This window comes from Xyrauchen texanus, chromosome 4 (genome assembly GCF_025860055.1).
Source record: "Xyrauchen texanus isolate HMW12.3.18 chromosome 4, RBS_HiC_50CHRs, whole genome shotgun sequence".
Classification (NCBI taxonomy): domain Eukaryota; kingdom Metazoa; phylum Chordata; class Actinopteri; order Cypriniformes; family Catostomidae; genus Xyrauchen; species Xyrauchen texanus.
In genome coordinates this window covers 32,296,899-32,313,221 of record NC_068279.1, presented here as the reverse complement: position 1 = coordinate 32,313,221, position 16,323 = coordinate 32,296,899, and the positions used below count along the sequence as shown (strand labels likewise).

The 16,323-nt window shown below is 37.9% G+C and overlaps 1 protein-coding gene across 4 annotated transcripts in view; it reads right to left on the bottom strand.

Moving 5' to 3' along the window:
- The window catches only part of LOC127635863 (death-associated protein kinase 1-like), a 120,700-nt gene that overhangs the window by 38,885 nt on the left and 65,492 nt on the right, over positions 1 to 16,323 (bottom strand). For 2 of the 4 annotated variants that reach the window (XM_052116135.1, XM_052116116.1), the window contains exons 3-7: positions 14,771 to 14,992; positions 6,054 to 6,192; positions 4,794 to 4,923; positions 2,137 to 2,185; positions 2,024 to 2,050 (exon numbers count right to left, since the gene is read on the bottom strand). In XM_052116135.1, coding sequence (XP_051972095.1) covers positions 2,024 to 2,050; positions 2,137 to 2,185; positions 4,794 to 4,923; positions 6,054 to 6,192; positions 14,771 to 14,992 — 567 coding nt within the window. Of the gene's footprint in view, positions 1 to 2,023; positions 2,051 to 2,136; positions 2,186 to 4,793; positions 4,924 to 6,053; positions 6,193 to 14,770; positions 14,993 to 16,323 lie in introns of those variants that run through there. The other 2 variants (XM_052116126.1, XM_052116144.1) reach the window with 2 other exon arrangements.

Sequence of the window (16,323 nt, the reverse complement as noted above, 5' to 3'; positions counted from 1 at the left end):
GGTTGACAGCGGAAAGGGAACGCTGTCTCCAAACAGAGGCTCTCCCACTGGGTGGTGGACGCCATTTCACTGGCCTATTGCACCCAGGCCGTGCCCCCCCCCACCCCCCTGCGGGTCCGAGCACACTCAACAAGGAGTGTTGCGTCCTAATTGGCACTGGCCAGAGGCACCTGCCTGGCAGACATATGCAGAGCAGCGGGTTGGGCAACAACTAATAACTTTGCGAGATTTTACAATCTCAGGGTAGAGTCAGTTTTGTCCCATGTTTTCTCAGGTCCGAGCCAGTAGAACTCGGTAACATGCTGACGGACTGACCGAGTGGATCGCTTGCACCTAGCGCTCTTTCCCTCGGTTGAGGTAAAACCGTGTGCTTTTTCTCCCAGGTGATCCCACTCACTCGGCTCCCTGGATGACTCCTCCCTAGCCCTCTGGGTCCGCAATTCAGTGGAGGAATTTGCCGACCCAATCCTCTGCGGATACTCAGATCTACCCTGCACTGGAATAGGTGCTCCACAGGTCAGGGCTCCTACGTGGACTTCCCCCTGTGTGTATTTTCTGCAGTACGGTCCCCTTACGAGTGGACCCACATCTCCCTTGGGCAGTTCCCACTGCCCCACGGTCGCCGTGTCTGTAGCAACTCCTCCCTCCGAAGAGGCGGGATCTCCCACCGCGCCACTTCCCACATGTGACCTAAAAGCCCATGTGGTGTATGTCACCACTCTTAGCTCCCCCTTTCTGGGCAGGTGTGGTCTCCGCAGGGTGTTTTTCCCTGAAAGAATAGGAAACTGGGTAAGACCCCCTTTCCCGATGCATGTAAGGGCCCCAGCCATTGACTCTATGCAGGCTTGGCCAGTTCCCAGGTTGGCAAGCGTCACCTTGTTCCCCTGTCTAGGGTAACTATAAGTATTCCGACGACTTTATGAGGCATTGGAGAAGGGTGCGTGAGAGTCTGATACAGCTGGTCGTTTTGGCACGTCAAGTACCTGCCCGCTCCTGAGTCAGCAGTACACGTACACGGCTCAGTGCATGGCGTGATTTAAATTGGACCCCTAGTGTCTCTGCTTCGACACAATGTAGACACAACGAATGCATGTAACCTCTGTTCCCTGATGGAGGGAACGAGACGTTGTGTCCTCCCGGCCATGTTGCTGAGCCGAGCCACTGTTGTGGCCGGACCATTTCCGGCTCCTCAGAAAAATCCTGAGTGAAACAGGTGTATTTACCCTCCTTTATACCCGTATGTCCAGGGGCAGAACATGCAAATTCTTTCTACCAACTTCTCATTGGCCTTTTTTCATAGATCAGATGTATATTCGGCACTCAAGAGAGACACCTAGTGTCACTTCTTCGACACAACGTCTCGTTCCCTCCATCAGGGAACGGAGGTTACATCCGTAACCTAGATGATTCCTTGACAGCAATTTACCTATTAACTGATTATGTCAGAGACTTAAAGATTTGGTTCCCATCAAAAAAAGGATGTTCCCATCAGGTCTTATCACAAGCACCCGACAAGTTCCATTGTTTATATTGCTCTGTGATATGCTTAGTTCCCTCTCACATTAACACACAGCCAGTTTTAAGAGGAACCTCAATGTCCCCTCAGGAAACAAAACGTCAGCTCTACAAATAGACACTCTCTAGATCATGGAAACATCAATGTCTGATGCAGCACATGGCTGTGTGGAAGACTGTCTCCCTTACTGTGCATTACTGAAAACAATCAATTAATTTGAGACTAATAGCACATCAAGAGTTTGTTCTACGATACAGACCTATAAATTAATGTAACAAAAACCAGGCAAACAAACTATATTGCTTCATATTCAGCTAAATTTGTCCACCGTGCATTCATTTTACAGCAGAATGTGATTACAGCCATGCTTAGAGAAAAATAATGCAATTACAAAAATGGATACTATTGGGATGCAGCCTGAGTGAAAATCCATAAATGCAATCAGATTTCATTTGTAATGATATTTACTATCTTTATAACCTAACACTAATGATTATGAATACTCACAGAATATAAGTGATCACACCAATGCTCCTAGAATTAGACAGATAGAAAAAAGTTTTTTTTAGAATAAGTGAGGAAAAAATAGGTCCAAATATTTATATAAAGTCTGTTCTCACCACATGTCTGCCTCCAGTCCAAGGGGCTCATAGTTTACCACTTCAGGAGCTGCAAACCACAGAAAAATAAATTAATAAATAATAGTATTCTTACATTGTATGGCCATCAAAATAGCAACATTTCATTCGCTGATACCAATACCAGTGAAATATCCTGATTTACAGTACAAATTACGATACCACAGAAATGTATCTGCTATTGATCATAATGATTTATTTAAATAGTTAAATATTAATAAAACTTTTCATGCAGTTTTGAAATATTTAAATAATTGTATTGCTTCATGTTTCCCCAAGTAAGTTTTAAAACAGTCAGTATTAAAGAACTTAGAAATAAATAGATTTTTGAAATAGTTTTATATTTTGACAAAAAAAATTCTGATAACAGTTGTTTGGGCCTAAATGTTTGTGCTCACTTAAGATATAACTGACTGTGCTTGCATAAATACCTCGCCAAGCGCATGCATGCAGCATGCATCTGCATTTCCGTGAGCACCTCACATATACAAATATGCATGTGAACATTCAAAAGCAGCCGGTTGTTATTCTAACAGTGCGCAAGTCAGTACTTGATACTAGCAATACTTTAAGAAGACTGCTATTGTTAAATTATAAATATACATAGTTCTAACGGTGCAAAAAGTCAGTACTTGATACTAGTAATATTTAAAAAGACTGCTTTTGTTAAATTTTATATATACACTACCGTTCAGAAGTTTGGGGTCACTTGCCTGAAATGTTTCTCATGATCTTAAAAACCTTTTGATCTGAAGGCGTATGCTTAAATGTTTGAAATTAGTTTTGTAGACAAAAATATAATTAAGCCAATATATACATTTATTTAATTACAAAATTGAATCTTTTTTTAATTTTTTTTATGACGGATTGGAGCAAATAATAAAGAAAAGCAGCCAATAAGTGCCCAACATAGATGGGAACTCCTTCTATACAGTTTAAATGCATCCCAGGGTGATACCTCAAGAAGTTGGTTGAGAAAATGTCAAGAGTACATGTCTGCAAAATCTAGGAAAAGTGTGGCCACTTATTAGATGCTAAAATATAACACAGTTTTGGTTTATTTTTTTTAGTCAAAACAAAATTCCCATATTTCCATATCTATTTTCCCATAGTTGTGATGACTTTACTATTATTCTAAAATAAAATAAAAAAAAAAAATCTAAAATTAAAATAAAGAATGAGTAAGTGACCCTAAACATTTGAACAGTAGTATATATACTGTGTATACACTATATATTCAGTTTATATATATATATAGTTCTAACAGTGCACAGCTCAGTACTTGATACTAGCAATACTTTAAAAAGACTGCTATTGTTAAATTGTATATATATATATACACAGTGTGTGTGTGTGTGTGTGTGTGTGTGTATATAAGTACTGACTTGGTACCAGAGTATTAGCACTTTGTCAATCCTAGTATAACTTTGAAATTGCCTTACAAAAGCTTCTTGGATTACTGGATGGTAGGATATTTTCATAGTTTCTTACTGTGTGATATGTGTGAAATGAGTCATTGGTTTTATCAGGATCTCAGTCTCTGATGTGTTAATGAGAAAACAAGGAAACGAGAATAAGCAGTAGAGATGCCACCCTGTAAGCCTGCAAAGACACTAGGTTTACAATCTCTCTTATCATGCTTACTGAATTAGTCCTTGATCAGGGCTGTGAGAAAGAAAGTTGCTCTTAGACCCAGAGGCTAAAAAAAAAAAATCAATGAAGTCATGCCTGTTTAATTGGCTAATCGGTCAACTACTATTCAGGGACTGTGTTGGATTTGTGTCTGTAATACCAGTTGTCTAGCTTGACCAGACTCTCTGCAGTGAAGCTGGGGTGTAATTTTGAGAACTGAAATAGACTGTACTGTGGGGAAGTTAGTACTCCAAAATGGCATTGAGCACTGTGTCTCTATTAAGTCTGCTGCATCATCACTGCCTGCAGCCATACTGGCTGCCATTCAGGTAGGACTAGATGTGATGCCAAAGACATGGAGGGCTGGGGGTGGTGTGGGTGTGTTGTGTGTATGTCTGTGTGCTATTTGGGTTGGGTGGGGGCTTGTTAATCTTAATATTGCCTGAAAGCATAGAAAGAGCTGTGCGATTTAAGGAAGATTTTCAAGTCATATGGTAAGTACAAACCCAAACACATAAACATATACTACTGCTGTAGTCAAAAGTTTGAACACTGAATTGACTTAATTTATGTTCCTCATGATCTTGAAAACAATGTGATCCAAATACATATGCTTAAATGCTTGAAATTACTTTTGAAAACAGTATAAATTTCTTTATACATTTCAACTTTAATTAAATAAATTGGACTGCACAGTGATGGAAAAGAAGTCAACAAGAGCCCAGCATACACTGGAACTCCTTCAATACTGCTTAAAGCATCCCAGGTGGCACCTGAATTGGCATCTAATTTACTTGACAGTTTATCTAACTTAAACTATCCAGCTATTGGTTGGGTTCTTTGGGTAACAAAGGAATAATCCATGGTATTTCTTTAAAGTAATGTCAGGATTTTAGTTCATATTACACATGAAAGGAATAAAGGGAAGCTTGGACAGGACATGAGAACAATCAGAGCCAGTGAAATTGCAACAGATCTCTATAGAATGACCACTGGATGATACTGACCTACAAACTCAGGGGTACCAAAGATGTTTTTGAAATCATTGCTAAAATCGATCTTGTGGGCCAGACCAAAGTCAATGAGCTTAATGCGTGGGTGAGGTACACTCCGGTTCAACAGCATAATGTTCTCCGGCTGAGAGAGAGAGAGAGAGAGAGAGAGAGAGAGAGAGCGAGAGAGAAATATTTATTACTTATTACTATATTTTGTACATAGCGTATTTAATATGTAAATTTATCACCAATTTTTGGAATACTTTGTCCCTTTTTCTTCTTTATGTCTTATATTTCTTTATTAACTTCACCTTATTTATTTTGTGTTTTGTTTATTTCATAATAATGAAATAGTAATATACACACTGTATACACGTTTGTAGATGCTGACAATTTTGCCAACAAAGGCGTGACTCTGACCCTAACCCTCTGACACTGAAATGGTAATACAGCATCAATGAAAGGGAGAAAGAAAGAGAGGCAAAAAAGAGAAAATTAGTGGAGTCTATTATGTACAGTACAAAAACACAGCAGGATAGTAGACAAGAAGAGAGGGAAAAGACAGTGAAAGAGAGGGAGAGAAAGCTGGATACTGGCCATAACACATGGAAATCACATGCAAAGCTATGGAAATGTTCTCTAGAAAGCACAGTCTTACTCACTCAGCCTGGCAGTAACAGATCCCTGCCTGGACATTCCATAGAAACAATACCTCCTTCACTATGGGCTTTCTTTACTACTGGCCTAATCTCTTAAAAGCTCCAATGACTTAAAAATATTTAACAGATATGTTAAGGAGAGCAGTGTGGATGTCTGGTCTGAAAGCAGTGGATCTAATTACATAAACATTGTTAATGGAGTAACATGAGAGATCAGACATAATGTACATGCCAATAATGAGTGACTCAATGACTGCTCGACTATTTAATTGTATTCTTTAGGCCACGTTTTGTTGGTTAATGGAAGTTGTAATGACTTCATGTTAGTTTTTCAAGGTTACACGAGGAAGTGATTTTAATTGGAGGTAAAAACCCAATCTACATTTATCTACAGTATATTCACAAAATTGATCTAGAGAAAAAGTTTACATTTATGACCCTTCCCACTTTAGGAACCCCCGTAATTATGTACAAGGTGAAAATGAGTTGATAAACACTAGAGGGGATAAAAACACCTCAACTGATTTGTTGTGGCTAGTCCACAGTGATGCTATCACCACAGTCGGCATTGGGCTACAATGCAAATGCATCTCAGCCAGAATATGCTTCATACCTTCAGATCAAAGTGAGCAATCTGTTTAGAGTGCAGATAACTGACTCCATCCAAGATCTGCTTGAGGAACTCAGTGGCCTCCTCTTCACTCAATGACTCTTTCTCAGCCAAGAAGTCAAAAAGTTCTCCACCTGCCACTCTGTATAGAGAGAGGAGAGATGTTGTTGCTAGTCTGAACACACACACACACACACACACACACACACACACACACACACACACACACACACACACACACACACACACACACACACACACACACCTCTTAAAATAAAATGCAAAATGCAAAATGATTAATGCAAAATAATAAAATCATTATTTGTTAATCAAATAACAGACTACCAAAATCAATGTACTGCTCACATTACACAAAAATGTCTTTCCATCATGTTGGTGTCGTAGCAACGTGTATACATGAAAGAGTGCACAAACTTTTTTAGCCAAAAGGCATCCTCAACAAAGAGTGAAAGTCTCAAAAAAATAAAAAAAAACTGGAAAAACAGGCAATTGTTCATGGAGTTTCACCATAATTAAGCAGATGTCTATTCAAGTCAATGTCAGAAATTACCATTTTATGAGGGAGTAATTTTCCCCCTGAGAAAACTTTTCAGTTTAATTAAGGACATTTTCAATATATATGTATGATTAAAATCACCACATATTTACAAATAATTGTATAATAAAATACTACTCCAAGCTGGCTCTGCTCTGTATCTCAATATCTGAAGAGGAATTACATTCACACAGAATGCAATAACCAAACTTTTGGTTTTTCAGATTTATTCTTTCTTTTTTCTTTTTAAACAAATGTATCAACATCTTTTATATTTCTGGGCTATTTTTAGCCAAATAAAAAAAAAAAAGAAAAGGAAAAAGGTTTTTATCACTTAAATGCAACCAAAGTGAGAAATTAGTTAGTTACAAACTGGAGTTTATTTTGAAAACTTAAACATTCGTCTGACAGCAAAATCTGAGAAAAATAGGGTATTAAGGGCAACTTCCTTAAGATAACACAAAAGCAACAAACAGACTGACCAATAAAATTATTTGGGAATTAAATCTGCAATATGAAAAGATGGCTACCGTTCATAACAAATATAACCAAAAAATAAACCATTACAACCAAAATCCCCCTATGTGAGCCTGGCTTATTAAATAGAAGAAACAGCTTCTCTAATGGTTCTGAGTGATTAACTGGCAGAGATGGCTGTTGGCAGGGCTATAATCAGGGCTTCTGGGAGAAGACCAACAGTATCCGGGTATATATTTATTCAGCAAAAGGAAGCTGCACACCAGCTGCACACTGATGACATGATAACACATGCTGCTAATGGTGAGGTGTGTAGTGAGAAGCCACCCAGCTGCAAAAACACAAGCCACAGATAGGTCTCTACTCCCCTCACAGGAACAGAAAGACAAACACCAGCCCCTACCCTGGACAATGTAAAAAAACATGTGCAATAGCTTGCTACTTTTCACTTAACAATAGTCGTTGACCGTACAAGGGTTATGAGAGGATGCTAAATGACCTGAAAATGAAACTTAACCTTCAGTTCCGAGGTCAGGTTTGTGTGGTTATGTCCTTAGGCAAATATACTTAAGATGCTTCAGTTAGAAAACAAAATAGCTTTGCTGATGAGTAATATGAAGCAAATATGAGCTCAGAACATAGCCCTTTGCAACAGTAGTCTTGGTTGACAGACAAAAATTGCATGAACTCACAAGTAATGAAGTAAAGCAAACAAGCTGGGTAAGGAGACAGCGCTTTTGAGAAAAGATTCTTCCTTGACATTACAGACCAATTCTGTTAACAACATTTTCGACAACATAATCATCAAACATCCCCTGTTATTAGTAGATAATATTTTTCCTAGAGCTCTCATGACAAGGTCTCGAATTACATGGTGCCACAAAATATTTACATATTTAAAAATACAATTAATGGGCAATTTTAACATTTCTTTCAGATAAAGCCAAGAACACAAATTCTAAACACAAAACAGGTCCCGCATTTACAAAAATGTATTGTAAAAGTAGCTCCTAAACCACAACAGCTTAGAAGTCCTCCTGAGGACGTCTAAACCCCTCAGAGTGGCCTGAAATTCAATTTAGTCTGTGTATTTGTTTTTATTCTAAACTTATAATCGAACTTTAAATCACTAGTTTATTTTTCCATTGTTTCCATTTTATTATGTTACTCGCAATGCTTTAAGTGATTGCAGTTAATTCGTTAAAGGTACAAGACTGTATATTTTACGGGGTAGTTCACTCAAAAATGAAAATTCTCTCATGATTTACTTACCTTTAAACCATCCCAGATGTGTATGACTTTCCTTCTTCAGCAAAACTGAAGTGAAGATTTTTATTAGCAGATTTCATCTCAGTTTGTCCATACAATGCATGTAAATGGATAACATCAGTCTGCTGGCAGTTTGACTGTCAAAAACAAATTTAGTCAGCATAAATGTAATCCATATGACTCCAGCTGATCAATTAATGTCTTCTGTAGCAAACTGATAGGTTGGCGTAAGAAACAAATCTATAATGAAAATTATTTTAACTTTAAATCGTTGCTTCCACCAGCGCTGTGTTTCTGTTTGAAATGAACTAACTCTCGCATGACGTTCACTCCTCTGTTGCGTACAAAGCATGTGCTTCTGACTTCCATTGCGCTTACGTCACTGATACGTCGACTGCTGGTTGAAGTGATTTTTTAAAGTTAATAAAGTTTTAATTATCTATTACATTTTTACACAAACCTATCGATTTGCTTTAGAAGACATTAACTGATCAGCTGGAGTTGTGTGGATTACTTTTATGCTGCCTAAATATGCCTTTTGGACAGTCAAATAGCCAGCAGCCTGACTGCACCCATTTACATGGATTGAATGGACAAACTGAGCTGAAATCTGCTTATAATAATCTTCACTTCGGTTCTGCTGAAGAAGGAAAGTCATACACATCCGGGAAGGCTTAAAGGTAAGTAAATCATGAGAGAATTTTCATTTTTGGGTGAACTAATTTTCAAACTATTTTTGCTTCAAATCAAAGGTTATAATGTTGTGATTCACCACAGAGGTGATTGATCTGGTTTTAGAACTCTTTAATGAAGTATTTTATGATAAATCCCTTTGGAATAAATGAATGGGAAAAATACCTCTGTGTGGCAGGGCGGAGGGCAGGGCCGGGTTGTGATTCTACACACGCGGTCCCTTATCAGGCTAATCAAGCCTCCGAGAGGGATTAAGGCCGACTGCAGAGGATGGTGCGGGAGAGAGAGATTGTTTACGGACATGTCCGTCATGTGTGTGTGTTTGTCTTTGGTTTAAGTTTATCATTAAAATATTATTTATATTGACAAGCCGGTTCTCGCCTCCTCCTTTCCACTGAACTGCGTTACACTCTGGAATCCAGTCGGCATAAAAAGTAGGTGGGCACTGTTATGCTCTGTTATGACTGCTTTTGTAAATTTGCAAATAAATCTGCAACACATTTGAAAACAAGCTTATGTCACTGTATTAAGATTTTCAAAAAGATTAAAACAGCCCATTACAGCACATTCAGAAATGAAGTCACTGCAGTTAACCCTCCTTGGCTGTTTGGTCATTTTTTTACAGATTAAAATTTTTGTTTAAATAAATGGTGACTTTATCCAGACTTGCAATCTAAACAAACAAACAGTCCAAGTGGTCATACATTATTTTTGAAAAAGTTACATCATGGCTGTTCGTGTTTAAAATTGACCGACCATAGGAAATGAATGGGAAAGACCCTAAAAATATGTGTGTCAATTGCAATCTAAATATCAGCCACAATGCTGAACAAACACACACAGAAAAGAAAGGGTTAGACTACAAAATATGCAGAGTGCAAAACAAACCCAACAAAAAGAATAAACAGAAAGGTGAGAGAGGGTAGTCTTCACCCCATTATACACTGCAACAAAAAACTCTTTTTGATTTGATTTTGTTTTGGCTTGTTTTACAATATAAATATCTAAAACTCCTTTAAAACAATATACATTTTCTTTAGCAGCTATACTGCAAAAGAAAAAAAATATTATGTGGTCATATGTTAAATATTAGAATGTTGAATATAATATTAAAAATACAAATATTTTAAAATATCTAAAGTCCTTTAAAAAAGATGCATTTACCTGAGAAGCAGTAAAATATTTATACTTGCTTTTAGAGACTAGATCTTGAATATATATATATATACACACTCAACTAAAGGATTATTAGGAACACCATACTAATACTGTGTTTGACCCCCTTTCGCCTTCAGAACTGCCTTAATTCTACGTGGCATTGATTCAACAAGGTGCTGAAAGCATTCTTTAGAAATGTTGGCCCATATTGATAGGATAGCATCTTGGAGTTGATGGAGATTTGTGAGATGCACATCCAGGGCACGAAGCTCCCGTTCCACCACATCCCAAAGATGCTCTATTGGGTTGAGATCTGGTGACTGTGGGGGCCATTTTAGTACAGTGAACTCATTGTAATGTTCAAGAAACCAATTTTAAATTATTCGAGCTTTGTGACATGGTGCATTAACCTGCTGGAAGTAGCCATCAGAGGATGGGTACATGGTGGCCATAAAGGGATGGACATGGTCAGAAACAATGCTCAGGTAGGCCGTGGCATTTAAATGATGCCCAATTGGCACTAAGGGGCTTAAAGTGTGCCAAGAAAACATCCCCCACACCATTACACCACCACCACCAGCCTGCACAGTGGTAACAAGGCATGATGGATCCATGTTCTCATTCTGTTTACGCCAAATTCTGACTCTACCATCTGAATGTCTCAACAGAAATCGAGACTCATCAGACCAGGCAACATTTTTCCAGTCTTCAACTGTCCAATTTTGGTGAGCTCTTGCAAATTGTAGCCTCTTTTTCCTATTTGTAGTGGAGATGAGTGGTACCCGGTGGGGTCTTCTGCTGTTGTAGCCCATCCGCCTCAAGGTTGTGCGTGTTGTGGCTTCAAAAATGCTTTGCTGCATACCTCGGTTGTAACGAGTGGTTATTTCAGGCAAAGTTGCTCTTCTATCAGCTTGAATCAGTCGGCCCATTCTCCTCTGACCTCTAGCATCAACAAGGCATTTTCAGCCCACAGGACTGCCGCGATACTGGATGTTTTTCCCTTTTCACACCATTCTTTGTAAACCCTAGAAATGGTTGTGCGTGAAAATCCCAGTAACTGAGCAGACTGTGAAATACTCAGACCGGCCCGTCTGGCACCAACAACCATGCCACGCTCAAAATTGCTTAAATCACCTTTCTTTCCCATTCTGACATTCAGTTTGGAGTTCAGGAGATTGTCTTGACCAGGACCACACCCCTAAATGCATTGAAGCAACTGCCATGTGATTGGTTGATTAGATAATTGCATTAATGAGAAATTGAACAGGTGTTCCTAATAATCCTTTAGGTGAGTGTATATATATATTTACTGCACTCACCGAAGTATAACCAAGTACACTTATATATAAAATACACTTACTGTATATTTAAGATATATTCTCTAAAAACAAGTCTAAATATTTTATATGCTGCTTCTCAAGTAAATGTATCTTGCTTTTTTTTGTTGACAATTTTAAATGGAAAACAAGAGAAAAAACTTGATAACAATAGGAGTTTTTGCAGTTAATTTTCTTCCCGTTAATTCCGTGAATGTCATTTAGAGGTATTTTTAAAAGATGATTTTGTCTTCTTTATTTTTAATAAGCACATTTAATCTAACCTTTTAAGTTGGGCACAAGCTGAATAATCGGTTAAGAGCTAATGATTAATCTTTGCAATAACCGGCGAATAGTCGAACAATCGTTCTAATAATCGTTAGATTAATCGATTATCAAAATAATAGTTTGTTGCAGCCCCACTGTTTGGAACACATTTTTATAAATTTTTGATATTTGAATTAAATTATTGATAACAAAATGCTTATTCTATGGTTTCTCTTTGTAACACCAAATGCAAAAAAAGAATTACTACACAGCAGGTGGATGCATGAAAACACTGCAACCATATAATTGCCATGTTTGTCACAACATAATTTTCATCATGTTATTTTTTATTTCTTTTTACTAGATAACAACAATCTGCCCCAATACATGACTCATTCACATATGTTCTGCATGTGTACATTTATAAAAGTGTCATTGTTTACTGTAGTGGACTTTCATAAATTTGCCTATTTGTACATGCAAATTATGGTGAAATTGAAAAATGTACATGTAAATAACATCTAAATAACACAAAATATAAAAAGAAGAGCGTAATTATATTGTTACTACTTCAGGGAAGTTAGCGTTATAACATTTCATTAAAAAAAGGGGTACACCTTTATTGTATCGGGTCAAAATGACTGCAGAGAGACAAAGTGTTGACCATTTTTTAACAGCTTCGGAGGGTTATGATGTAATCCAAAATGGCGGCCTGGTTAGCTCTACTACTACTGCCTACAACACCTGGAGTCGCAAGTTCGAATCCAGGGCATGCTGAGTGACTCCATTATTTTATGAGCCACTATGCGACTGAAATATACACTTTATTAGCTACTCGCCAGAGCTTGAGTTGTGTAGTGGCGATGAAGCAATCCTTTTAATGAATAAAACACAGCCGATTAGGTAGCCAGCATAATCTTTTACAGCATGTTGTCTTTTCTGAGTGCCAACCCTGAAGGAAATGTACCTTATTTTGGCTGCAGTGGGTCCGAAACTGTCGTGACTGTCGTCTCCATCACTTTACTTGAGCCTTGGAATTATATAACATTTAACAACGTCAACTCTTGTTTGACATTAAGTCTTGTCAACTCAACTTTGGTTCAACTTTTCCACATTCTTTTCTCACAACATTCTCCATATTAAAACAAGCCTACCACTAACATGCCTGTTGGACGTCTGTTAGAATTTCAAAGTGCTGCAAAATTATATAATATATAATATATAACAAATTATATAATACATAACAAAATTATGTAATATATTATATAATATATATATTATATAAAAATATATAATGCCCCCTTCTCAGTTTCCTTAATATTTTTTTAGTTTTCAGTTGCATAACGCTTACATGTTGTGTTTGTATGTAAAAACAAAAATTTACTACCAATTTACTAATTCTACAATGTGTCCGTAGAGGGTTGTAGAGTCACATGGGGTAACCTCCTCGTGGTTGCAATTAGGGGTTCTCGCTCTCAATGGGGGCATGTGGTAAGTTGTGTGTGGATCGCGGAGAATAGCATGAGCCTCCACATGCTAGGAGTCTCCGTGGTGTCATGCACAGTGAACCACATGATAAGATGTATGGATTGACAGTCTCAGATGCGTAGGCAACTGAGACTTGTCCTCCACCACCCGGATTGAGGTGAGTAACTTGGCCACCATGAGGACCTACTAAGTAGTGGGAATTGCTCATTCCAAATTGGGAGAAAAGGGGATAAAATGTATGTAATCCAAATCTAAGTCAATGTAGTTAAGATGCAATCGACAAAAGAGGTTTTGATAATAAGTGGCTGTTGTGTCTGCATTCTTCAGATACTTTCATAATAACCTTTAACCTATTATGTCTAACTTACTTAAAATAAACATAGCTTCATCAGTCAAAGGTCTTTGTTTTTTCTCTATTGGTACAACTAAAACATCACAGAAATATTTTCTCTTTGAACACATTGGCAGAAGTGTATGATTGTGGACAGAGTAACAGGAAAACTGGTTTATCTACTTTTAATGAACTGGTTCCCCTCAACCACTGTTGACCTTGTCAAGTGTTTGCTTTGTAGGTGAAGGTTGGTTGAAGGCTGAAACTGAATTCAGTGAGTGGGCCTTAACAGCTTCTTTTATGGATACACTTCTATGCAGAATGGTACTGTAATTGTAAAATGCTATATAGTGTACATTTGAAAAGGTTTATAGCTGTGGGATCCGTGGCCTGGTACATATGCCAAAAATTCTTTGAACTCATCTCACCCATTTCCCCCTCTCTCCATTATTTTCTCTCATTATTTCACTTTTTGACCAATTAATTTGATTAAATTTCTGTCTTTTTTTGATAACTGACCTTTTTAGATATAATTTTGATTTAGACCGATTGGGTGGTTAGCACTTTCACCTCACAGCAAGAAGGTCCTGTGTTCGAGTCCTGGCTAAAGTAGTGCCTTTCAGTGTGGAGTTTGCATGTTCTTCTCATGTTTGAGTGGGTTTCCTCCTGGTGTTCCACAAGTCCAAAAACATGCAGGTTAAGTGAGTCAGAGTCCGGGAGTTAGCAAGGGCATCTGGCATAAAACTTGTGCCAATTCAACATGTAAATCAACAAATTGGACATCACTGTGGCTTGAGAGTAAATTTGACTCTACACAAGAACATATCTAGCTGAAGAAATATTTTAGAGCAGGGCAAAAGTAAAAATGACTTACATGACTTTCAAGATTTTATTCAATTCCATGACCCAGAAAACACTATTTTGAAACGTCCAGGTTTCCCATGACCGTGGGAACCCATGTCTCCTCTTTAGTGTACTTTCAGTAAAGAAAGTGGAAAAAGGCCCAAAATAGAATGTAAACAAAAACTGCTTCCAGTTCGAGAGCTCTAAAGCAGGCAGTTGTTAAAAAACAACTAGCTTTGACTGCCCATCTGAGCCACAGAAATAAGATGACTGAAAATGATTCCAGGGTTCAGAAAATTTAAGTGAAAGAAAAATTACTCACAGCTCCAGGATGAGAATGACCTCGTTCTTGTTTTCAAACACATCATGCAGAGTGATGACATTGGGGTGCTGAATTTCCTTCAGTATGCTGACCTCCCTCTCAATGTCGTCTTTGGATATACCTCGCCGACTGGATTTGCTGCGCCTCTTCTTGATACATTTGGCTGCATACTCCACACCTGTGCCCTTATTACGGCATTTCTTCACCACAGCAAACTGACCACTGAAAAAAAGGGAAAATGTTGTCATTTTCAAGCATAACCAACCTAATATCTAAGAGGCCACCACATTAATCAACATAATTATACAATTTATTAAGGGTTCCCATTCCTCCTGATCAATGAATTTCCTTGACTTTTTACCAGTGGTGAAAGATTACTGGACAAGGAACTTCAAAATAATAAGACATTTCTCCAATAGAGCAATTTCCAGATAATAAAATATTTTACAACACAGCATACCTAAATGGCCGTGTAAGTCCTGTTTATTATGTAATATAATAAGTAGGGCTGTCGAGTTAACGCGTTAATAAAAATTTACGCATTTAATCGCATGCTTGTAGTACCACCTGTATATTCCAGAGGGCAGTAAGTGAAATTTCAGCTGTGTGAGCAACACAGAGTTTATTACAGTGAAGAAAACAACACAGATATGCGTTACTAAGGGTTCAAATGTGAACTAAGGGATCTCAATATGTGTTTAAAGATTGAGTATTAAACTATATTTAACTTGACACAGTGACCTAAATATTTAATTTTTATGACGCAACACACCTGAGACGCGACACACGCATGTCTGACGCAGGTCGTATGGTGGGGTGACCACCAGTCCCGAAATGGGAAGCTTTTTCCCATGTCACGCAAGTCATTTTATCTTTATTATTATTATTTCGGCATCATTTTATTTAATCATCCTTTAATTACAAAATCACTATAAAAAAAAGTTAATAAGAAAACACTGAACATGCACAGCGCAGCCTTTTTTTCTCGCCAGAGCAGGAAAACACTGAAAAAAAAAAACTGCAACAGAAAAATGGGTCTATCCTGAGCTCCCGAGAAGAAAAAGTGTCTTTGTTCATATAATAAAGATTTGGAGAAAATATATACATGGTTTAAACCAGTTACAGGTGACCCTAAAAAAGGAGAGTGCAGGGTATGCCACTGAAGTTTCACGGACAGCTCTGCTGAAGCATTTCAGTGCCCCAAACATGACAGCTCTGATATCTTTGGCTTTGAGCATTCCTGTCACCAACGCGTTCGCGGTAAGGGTGTTTTCACTGATGACCGCTGCATGGACAGAGACAAGGAACTGAGCATCTGTGGACCTCATCAAAAGTGAACTCCTGGTGAAAGTGAACACCTACACCTGCCAGGTCATAATGAATGAGAAGGCCCTACTCGAAGCAGCCAGATCAGACAAAAAAAATGTAATTCAAGATGCACTAAATCCGGTAAGATCGCATTTAATTATGGAGCTGAAGTGCTCATTTGGAAATGTGCTTTTTAACGATTAGATTATTATTTTCAATTCATTATATGTACATTGAGTAGGTCT